Source organism: Centroberyx affinis, unplaced genomic scaffold (genome assembly GCF_046629955.1).
Source record: "Centroberyx affinis isolate AG114_WGS23_722 - 3 ecotype Tasmania unplaced genomic scaffold, CSIRO-AGI_Caff_v1 ptg004276l_1, whole genome shotgun sequence".
In the NCBI taxonomy this organism is placed as follows: Eukaryota; Metazoa; Chordata; class Actinopteri; order Beryciformes; family Berycidae; genus Centroberyx; species Centroberyx affinis.
Genome location: NW_027281999.1, coordinates 8,129 through 18,942, shown reverse-complemented (window position 1 = coordinate 18,942; position 10,814 = coordinate 8,129). Strand labels below are relative to the sequence as shown.

General features: G+C 39.9%; 1 protein-coding gene across 1 annotated transcript; it reads right to left on the bottom strand.

The window, feature by feature from the left end:
• Window positions 1–282: 282 nt before the first annotated feature.
• LOC139664437 (macrophage receptor MARCO-like) lies at window positions 283–10,350 on the bottom strand. Its single transcript, XM_071543266.1, has 6 exons — window positions 10,239–10,350; window positions 4,932–5,030; window positions 4,552–4,706; window positions 2,182–2,299; window positions 1,393–1,428; window positions 283–374 (listed from the first exon to the last, which is right to left on the bottom strand). Exons 1-6 carry the CDS (start codon window positions 10,345–10,347, stop codon window positions 298–300), a joined length of 594 nt encoding a protein of 197 aa, XP_071399367.1. The 5' UTR covers window positions 10,348–10,350; the 3' UTR covers window positions 283–297.
• Between the last annotated feature and the right edge of the window lie 464 nt (window positions 10,351–10,814).

The following is a 10,814-nucleotide window of genomic DNA, read 5'->3' as shown; positions in this document are numbered from 1 at the left end:
CCTCCTAACTTCAATATGAACCCATAATGTGCTTCACTGTGGGTATTTTTGAAATGGTGGATATCTCATTTTGGAACGAAACTCTTCATGTGAATCTTTTTTTTTTCCACTTGTGTGAACTGATTTCAGATTTTCATTTACTCCCCCCCCCCCCATAGCACAAAATGAAGCATCATACGCCTGTGGGGGGTTGACAGGGTTGATGATCAATACCAGCGATCACTTCACCGGGAGCTGAGATTTCTGTCTTTCAAAATATCACTCAACTACTCAGTATAAGTTAATGTGTGGATGGCTTCAGGTTGACTCACCGCTGTCCCCCTTCTGTCCCGGTGCACCTGCAGGACCCGACAATCCAGCTGCACCAGGGGGGCCTGAGGACACACACACACACACACACACACACACACACACACACACACACACACACAGTTTTAGGAATGAGAATAAAGAGTTTGTTTTGTTTTTGAGTTTGTTTTAGTACACTGTTAGTATACTTTTTTAAAACTAAAAATAAGAGAGGATACTTTATTTTACTTTTGTTGTACTTGCAAAAGGTATTGTAGTTAGGCTTTTGTCTGAGTCTCTAGTATACTAAAAGTATACAGATATAAACTTAAAGTTAAGTTAAATTATACCTACAAGTACACTTTTAACTGTGGGCCAATCTAATCCCAATAAGTAACAAAGTAGTTCACTTTAATGTAAACTAATAGTTAGTACACTTGTTATACTTAAGTATACTAGAAAAAATAAAAGTTTATTACTTTCTTGTAAGGGTATCCGTTTTGGGTGGAAAAACTTGATATTGATATTGAAAGTTGATATTGATTACTCACTGTATTTCAACAATAAAATAACTATAAGACTACAAATCTAATACTACAGGTCAGTATGTTGTTAGCAATGGTCTTTAGCTATGAGATATATCGGAAAAACAAATTTGCATTTTACATGTAGTCTATTATGTGTGTCAGCTTTAATCCAGTCAGCTCAAAATGTGAAGAGAAAAGGAGTTACGTAAAGAAAAAAACGCTAAAAAAAAAAAAAAAAGGTAAGGTATTATTCATTATCTCTCAAATATTGAGCATCCAGTATGTAACAATGCTATCATTTTGTCAATTTGTTTTATCAGTTTTATGTTTCTTTGTATCCTTAATCCTGAATTTGTTTTAATTCCGTGGCATTTTGGAAGCACACTCAATATTATATCATATATTATGTTATATTGGGGAAGAAAACTGAATATATTCACAATATCTTTCCAGTAGGGTGAATATGAAAATGAACTAGTTTGGATTCATTTGAGGAACAAACAGCAACAACCAAAAACAATCTCTTCATTTTTGAAAGTGTTTTGAGTCCTTGCTGTTTCTATAATATGATTCTCACCTGGAGGTCCTGCGGCTCCCTTCATCCCCATTGCACCTGGAGAACCCAGACAGCAGAGTTCAGACAACAGTCACAGACACAAACTCATTCTTTGAATAATATAAACCTGAAATATTGCCATTAACTGGAAACATCAACAGCTGTTCAACCAGGCTCATCATGTGAAACAGATCAGAGCTTTGCTAATCTGATGCTCAACACACACACTCACACATAAATGTACACACACTCACACACACACACGCTCACAGCGTAAACATTTGCCTTCAGCTCCAACGACTCCGGTTCAATTCCCAACTAGTACCAAGATTTACTGTGAGTGAAGTTTTAATTGGTAGCTAAAGTTTTTCTTATTTAACCCTAACTCTAACCCTAACCCTAAACCTAAATGCAATTGTTTTACTTGACTAAACTTAACCGTTTGCCAACTTTTCATGTGACAAACAGGTGAAAATCTCTGCAGAATTTGTGTGCACAACACGTGAATCTGCGTTTCAGACTTTGTGCTCATTTTACACTTTTTTTTTTTGATCAGGTTGATAGTAGAAGTCCTGACCCAAACATATCTTAACTTTAACCCTTACCTTAACTAAAACTACTCCTAAATCTAACCTTAACCCTAAACCCAAGCCCTAACCTTAAAATACCCTCCTAACAAAGTGCCCTCACTTTGGAGGATTTTCCAAATTTGTCTAACGTTGTGAGGATCAAATGTCCTCATAAGTATAGATACACAAGACCACACACACACACACACACACACACACACGTACAGCCAGCCTCTCTTACCTGGCGTGAGGCTGATTGCTGCCAGTCTTCCCTCCAGGTTGTAGGTGCTGGTGTTGACCTGGCTCAGGTCAGACCTCAGCTGGCCCAGCTGACCCTCCGCTCCACAGACATTGTTCACCTGAGGCATTAGTACAACTACTGTAAACAAACAAGGCCATCACTGAGAAGCCTGTCAGCCTCTATCAGCCTCTACTCTGCATCCTCCATTGTTTCTCCACCTGGTGGATCTGGAGGGAAATCTGCTGGATCGCTTTACGGCACAAAACAGGAAGAGGTTCTGTTCTCCCAGAGCAAACAGAGCTAAAGCTTTCAGAGTTTCTGGTGGAAGGAGGGAAAGTAAGATGGAAAAATCACTTCCAACATGTTGATCCTCTTCAGTAAATTCAAAGAGAAAACCTTTGACCGAAGAAGCAAAGAAGGCGAAGAGGGAGGGCGATAAATTTGCATCAGGAAGCAACAGGGTTTATGGGAAATGTGGTCTTAACTTTGGTAAACACTAGCACTAACAGGACTACTGGTGTGAGACAGAGGCCACCAATCATCTCGACCATGGTCTCATTTGTTTACAGTAATTATACCAAGGTATCACAATTAATTTGACAATGATAAAATGCTACATGTAGCACTCTTAATCATTCTTCACAGTGGCTGCTGTTGCACTGCCAATTTGCACTCGTAAACTTTTTATTTTCTTTTTCTGATTGCAAATTGCTAAAAAAAATCAGCTAAAACTAAACTAAACTAAATTGACCTGCCTGGTTAATAAGATATACACTCAGCGGCTCCTTTATTAGGTTCACCTCTCTGTCAGTCAGACTGAGAGTCACATTTAAATAAAGCAGAAATCTAAAGCATGCAGACTGGGTGGAGAGCTTCAGGTCCTGTTGGAGAGTTTACTGAGACAAAACAGATCCAGTCGGCTGCAGTCCTGCTTGATGAGAGAGGTCAGAGGTCAGAGGAGAAGACCCATTCAAGCTAGCAGCAAAGATCACCTCAGTACAACAGTGATGTGCAGAAGCATCTGAGAACCACAACTCATCCAACCTCGAAATGGACGGACTACAGCAGCAGAGGACCGTGCTGACTTCCACTCTGGTTAGTTGGAACAAGAAGATGAAGGGGACACGTGAACACCAAAACTGGATGATGGAAGAGCAGGAAAATGCAGCCTGGTCCGATGAACCCTGGTTTCTGTTGTGGTCGTGCTGCTGGCAGGTTCACTGCATGAATCCATGGATCCATCCTGCCTGGTGTCCGCATTATAAGAATGCTTTCTTAGCCACATCTGGCTCCATTTAAACACCACAGAGTTCCTAAACGTTCTTGCTGACCGGGTCCAACCATTCGTGGCCACAGTCTAGCCTTTGTCAAACGGAAACATCCAGCAGGATAATGCTTGCCTGATATCAGACAGAATTGTCAACTCGTTCCACTCCATTTCCATCTTCAGTCTGACATTGCCTCCACTCTAACCAATTTCCGTGGGGGAGGGGGATTCGATTTTCCCTAACCGATCACTAGAGACCGACGTATCCGCCTGAATCTAACGTCATTTTAAGTCGACACTGATGCGTAGCCATGACAACACCAGAGACGGTTCAGAAAGTATAGAGCATCTTTGACAACACAGAGCCAAGTAAAAACAAAGTACGACAACTTTTAATGGATTTAGAACAGCCTGGATAGCAGCGTCTATCTTGTCTATAGCGGTCGCCATTGTTGTTATTACTCCTCCTTGGTTCCGGCACACAGCTTGACAACAGCTTGACAACGGCGTTAGTCCCGCCCGTGGCGCTGATTGGCTAATCGTTAGTCCCCCCCGGCGCTCATTGGACCGATCATTTTTCAACCGAGAAACCGCTGTTTCATGTCACGATGCCAGACCAGAATCAGTCAACTTGGTGAAGTGGGCGGATTCAAAGGTAACAAAGGCAAGGATAATGCACCATCGTCTCAAAATGGTTCCCTGACCATCACAGAGTTTGGTCTCTCAGATCTCAGCCCGGTAGAGACATTTGAGATGAGGTGGAGCAGCAGGTTGGCAGCATGAATGTGCCTCGAATCGACATGAACCAAAAACATGGAACATTTCTAGACCCTTGTTGAATCCGGGCCTTGAAGAATTCGGGCTGATCTGGAGGCAAAAGGCGGTCCTACTCCGTATTAGCTAGGTGTTCCAAATAGTGGCCACCAAGTGTATCCCCACTGAAATTGCACTAACAGAACTAAAGTGAAATCCACTAAACTAAACTTCACTGAACTTTACTGTTACTGATCTAAGTGAAACAAAAGAAAGCGAAACTGAGCTAAATTGAAACTGCCTGGCCAATAAGAGATCTGCTCAGTGAAACGGTAAAGTGTCGGTCGCACCTTGGTCTGCAGCGCCCCCAGGTCGCTCCGCAGGCTGATGGTCTCCTGGCTGGTGTTGCGGATCATCGTTGGCAGGTCTCCGCCCAGAGGAATCTGATTGGACGATGTCTGCTTCATTGCCCAGGAGGCAGAATGCGAGGACTCCAGCGTGAAAACTGGGACCAAGACAAACAAATTGGAAAAGAGTTATGTTTCAGTCAATTTTATGTACTGGTATAAAGCTATAAATTTGAATTTTAACAGTATATCACTACAACAAATATGAATGTATATTAATTTGAGTCCTGTTTCCCTACTCTGAATTTTTGGAACCAAATAATGACGCCTCTTCATGCTATCAGTGATTAGGCAACAGATGTATAAAAACATTTCAGTTCTACCTTTATAGAGAAGGAAAATATTCACTCCGGTCAGCAAGAGGAGGTAAACGATAATCACGTTTAAGCACCACTGCCTTGTGGGCCGCTTCGACTTCACATCTGAAACACAAACAGAAAACTGCAATAGAAAACACTTGAATATGACCAGTGTCCTGCAGGAAACTTGCATCTTGAGAAAGGCAGTATTTCAATATTTTTTGCCAATTGATACTCCAGCTTTTATGAATTTTCAAGGGTCCGAGCAGAAAATGAAATATTTGGAATAAATGGTGGACGGTGTCAGCTGTCAATCACTAGCCTGGCAAGACCATCCTGATCACGTGACCTCACATTCTGTTTCGCTCCACGGATCAGTCTGGACTTCTAGCCGCCCACATCGATTTCCTGAAATTGCAATGTAACCGGGCCAATCAGGGACTGCGTCATAGTTGATGATGTAACCGGGCCAATCAGGGACTGCGTCGTAGTTGATGACGTGAAATACAGGCCGCCGCTGGCAAAGCAGTACTGGCGTCTCCCGAAGCAACGAGCGGTAACGTTAATGTTAGTAGAGTAAACACAGCCATAAGTGCAGTTATTGCAGAAATAAACTCAATAACAACAATCAAACAAGAACAAGAGTATGCACTAGCAGAGTTTCTGGGCGGAAAAGACGCTTTCGCCGTTCTTCCGACTGGATTTGAATTTGGATTTGCCGATTGGCTGAAGGAGTTTGTCTGTCAAGGCAAGTACTCCCGCCCACTGAAATCGATGTGGGCGGCTAGAAGTCCAGACTGATCCGTGGAGTGAAACAGAATGTGAGGTCACGTGATCAGGACGGTCTTACCAGGCTAGTCAATCACAGTGACCATGGAGATGTTTTCTGGCAGGGTCGACAGCCAAAACGTCGACACTAGCCAAACCGCTTCTGACTGAAAGAAAATCAGCGCAGGGAAAGTGAATGTGTGAAGGATGGCGTTGCTGAAAAAGAGTATGTCAGTCAACTGTTCCTGGATGAATAAAGAGAACAGAAGAGTAAAGCTGTCTGATGTCATGGGATCATGTAGGCCAGGATTTCCCAGCTAACTTTAGCAGTTGACTCCATAGTGATGTTGGAAGAGAGGGGAGAAATTCCTGTGATCTTAACATTGAACGCTACCACACTTTTGGCTTTTGGCTTTTTCACATCATGCTATTTTCTGTATGGTATATTTTGAAGGAAAGAAAATCACTCCTAAGGTGGACAGAAATCAACCTGGTAACATTAAACCAGTGATTCTCAACCTTTTTCATATCAAGGACCCGTAATTTAGTCCACATTAGAACCACGGACCCCTATTTGATGAGATTTTGTCTCTCGGACCCAACTCTGAGAATATTTTTATTGTCAGATATGATTTTGTCCAGAATTCCATCACTATCTGTATTGTAGGCAGAGAGATAACAGAGACAACAGAGACACTGATCAAAACAGTCATTCTTCTACATTCTCTAATTGTGTTAACTTCTTGTAAATGAAATAATGGGGAATTTTAACAATTCATCAGTTTGCTGGGGACCCCCTGGAACCTCCTCAAGGACCACTGGTGGTCCCCGGACCCCACGTTGAGAACCACTGCATTAAACTATATGATTTTTTTTATTTTTGTGTTCCACACATCATAGTGATGTTTATCCCTAAAGTCATCCCTAAAGTGGTCAGACATCATATAAGCCGGTCAAGGAAAACTTCAGTATAGATAAACTGTAATAGGCTACTGCCAGAGTCAATTCCATGAAATCTGTAAGATATAAACTAACAATTGGACACCAATACAGTCAGTTTAGTTTCATTAGATATTTATTCCAGGACCCGTTCTCCTGTTGGAAAGCCTGCTGTGGTTTTGCTGGCTGCCTAACCTGAAACATGGCTGCCATCTACTGGTCATGTCTGTGATTTCATTAAGTCTCAGCTGAAACAGTGGCAGCTGACATGTGGTGACTAACTTCTAACTAAAAGCTGCTGTAACCTACATGTCATTTAAAGCACAGGTAACTAACATGAGGGTTTTGTTCATTTGACCAGACAATAACTGTTCTGTCTCAGTTATATTAACACAATCTGCCCTGCTATTAATTACTACACTGTAATGTCTTATTGGTACAATATTTAACAGTTCACTCTACCTTGTTGCTTTTACAAAATAATGTCATTTAAATCAACTCCAATACATTTGTTGAATTGAATAAAGGTGTTTCAGTTTTTTTACCCTGAGTATCATTACTTGTGCTTTTATTATCATGAATGCCTGTATGATTGCACACTCTATCAAAAAGTTATTTATTATTTGTTTACAAGCCTCTCTTACAGAAGCTTCCTCGTTACTTAACTTTTCTTTTAGAATACAAGTCAACAAATAGCCAACTTTGCTCACAAGATTACTTGACGCTCAAAATTCCACGTGTTTCAACTGATTTAGGAAAAACGGCATTCAGCTTTATTGCACTGTATAAATGGAATAAACTCCAAGACAGGCTGAAGCCTAAATCCTTGAGGATTTATTTATTATGTGTGTTCTTGGTTCACCTAGCTGTGGTTATTCTGCAGTTAGGTAAGTAAAAGTAAAAGTAAAAGTACCAATACAGCAATGTAAAAATACTCCATTACAAGTAAAAAATCCTACTTAAGTAAAAGTACATAAGTATTAGCAGCAAAATGTAGTTAAAGTATTAAAGTAAAAGTAGTGGTTTGGTACCTCTGACTGATATTTTATTATATATGACATCATTAGATTATTAACACTGAAGCATCAGTGTGTAAGCAGCATGTTACTGTTGTAGCTGCTGGAGGTGGAGCTAGTTTGAACTACTTTATATACAGTTAGCTAGTTTAGTCCAGTGGTTCCCAACCTAGGGGTCGGGCCCCTCCAAAGGGTCACCAGATAAATCTGAGGGGTCGTGGGGTCGAGGAAAGAAGAAAAAACAAAGTTCTGATACAAAAAAATATGTTTTCAGTTTTTCTTTTTCTCTAATCTTTGATTTTTGCTGAAATATTGGATCATTTGAACATTTATTGAAATGAAACCATGTGAGGTTTAGAGGGAAAAATCACTATTTGGTGGAGCTGTTAACAACTCATAGACATCTGAAATGTGACCCGACTACACACTGCTTTTTGTAAGACGTCAAAAGCCAAAAAGGTTGGAAACCACTGGTTTCATCTTTAACAATGTGTTGTATTTTAAAAGCTTGTTATATTATCCATTGTGTCAAATCTCCATCTGAAAAGTAACTAAAGCTGTCAAATAAATGTAGTGGAGTAGAAAGTACAATATTTCCCTCTGAAATGTAGTGGAGTGGAAGTATAAAGTAGCATCAAATGGAAATACTCAAGTAAAGTACAGTATAGTATATATAGTAAAGTATCTCAAAATTGTATGTAAGTACAGTACTTGAGTAAATGTACTTAGTTACTTTCCACCACTGCTATTCTGTAAACAGGGCATATTTGTAAAAGAGGGTTATAGCTCTCAATATGTTTTCCGTGTGTAAATAAAGGTTACAAACAAACAAACAAACAAGGTAAATATGATATCACTGCTAAGAAGCTTTTGAGTAACTGGACCTTCCTCATTGTGCTATAACTTGGTAAGTAATCTCTGACAAACAGACCGGGCTGATGCTGCAGTGACATCAGAAGAAGACATCTCATCGCTACAACCTGGATGCATTCAGTGTTTAATCATCTTTTAACACAAACTATTATGTATCAGGACGGATAATCTGCATATGCTTTCTACATTTCAGAAGAAAGATTGTGTGACAGAGCGGCTTATTTCACTTCCTATTTTTTCCTTCTCCAGCTGTATCATGATACAGCGAAGTTGCTGCAACACAACTTGATGCTGGAGTCAGAGAGGGATAAAGTGTCCTGCAGAGGAAGGATCTGATTGCCACACTGAAGACAAACACTTCCAGGAGGAACTAAGAAAAAAGATGAACTTCACACAAGATCCTAACAGCAGCAGTTCCCACTCATTTACATTCCTAAAAAATGTAAAGCTTCTGAAATTCTGGAGGAAAAATGGAAATTGCGAGTCCTTCCATGAATAGAGGACAATTTGCACCTGGCAACTTCTGTTCTTGTTTTTTCAACATTTTATTTTATTCAACCTCCAGAAACAAATGTTCTCCCATCTCAGGCACTTATGTTCTTCAAACTCCATACACTTTGAATACAGACATTATGACTGTTGGTGACAGGCTGACGGTAACAGGGTGAGGTTTACAGCTTAGGTCATCAATTATTCCCCTTGTGTTTGAGAGCCGCATGGTGCCAGTGTTTTTATGAATTTCATATATTTTATTACTATGTTTGGAAATGCAATAAGTTTCTACTTTATGATTAATTAAAGCAACAGGGTTTATGAAATTAGCTAAAGAAGCCTACCCATAAATATGAAAACAATTGAAAACTGCTGAAAATGTGACAGACAGCTTATGTTTCATTCCACCCTCTTCTTTATGAGATCCAAGTGAATCGTCTCATTTGATGAATGTTTGGATATTTTAAAGAGACATTCACAGTAACAGGGTTGATGTAATTCTTGGGGATGCAAATAAATTCTGTAATTTGTCTAAATTTCCAACCATTAATGTTGAATTTTGTTTTTCATAGTGAAAAAGGACAATGTATTGTATGCAAAAACAGTACAAGTGGGAGATTAAAAGGAAAACAAAATTAATCAGAAGTTGGATAAATGGACCTGGGGACAAATCAATGTTCAGCAAAGTAAATGATCTCTTAAGGCATCTGTAGAATCATATTTTTGTTGTTTTTGACCCCAAATTATGAAAGATTATACCTTAATCATTTAAAAAACGTTTTTGATTAAAAAAAAAAAATATATATATATATATATATATGCAAGGTTTTTACTGCAATCCTGTTGTCTTTAGGTAAGGGACACAAATTGTCCTCATTTTCTGCCTGTTTATATCACATTATAAGTGTAGCACACTAAACATGTTTATAATGCCTTATGACACTATCTACACACTATCTATAGTACTTATATATAGTGTATTTAAAAATTGACTAATTTATATTTAAATTTAAATTTAAATTTATTTATCTGATACACACATTACAGATGATTGATTTTATTTATTTTCTCTGACCCTTGAACTCGGTGCTTTTGGTTGCTTGTAACGTTGGTGATCTAAGAATTCAAGCCTCCTCTACTGTTGCACTCATCCTTAGTCGCTCTGGATAAGTCTAAATATCAGCTTGGATCCCAATCTATTAGCTTTGAAAAGACTCATAGAAGCTCTACTTCAGGCACTCACCTTCGGGCTGGAAGCTGTAGAGGTCGCTCCTGCTGACCGACATTTCAAACAGTGGGTTGGTGCGGCCGTATGACACCTGGCCCTGCGCCTTGTCCACCGACGTCTCCATGAGATGAGAACAGAGTGGCCCTCGCCTCCTCCATCAGGAGCTCTTATAACCCCGCGTGACGTAGGGATACCAAAATCCTCCCGGGATTGCAACAGAGCAAGACCCATAAAACACGAATTGATGCAGAGGAAGTAATGGATCTGATTTGGGGCTGAAGTGGACAAAACTCAACTCACATCAAAACCACATGCAGAGTAGCTAGTTCAGGAGAATGAGGAAGTTGGGCGACTGGGCAGAGAGACCCGTTTGCCTGCTCAAAACACCAGGCCTTGCGAAAGAGAAACAGAAATAACATCAGTTATAAGTTCAGCAGTAGAATGGCACTGAGTTGCCCACCATGTACACTACCAATCAAAAGTTTGGACGCACTGCATTTTTCTTTATTTTTACTATTTTCCACATTTTAAAATAATAGTAAAGACGTCAAAACTATGAAATAGCACAAATGGAATTATGCAGTGACCAGA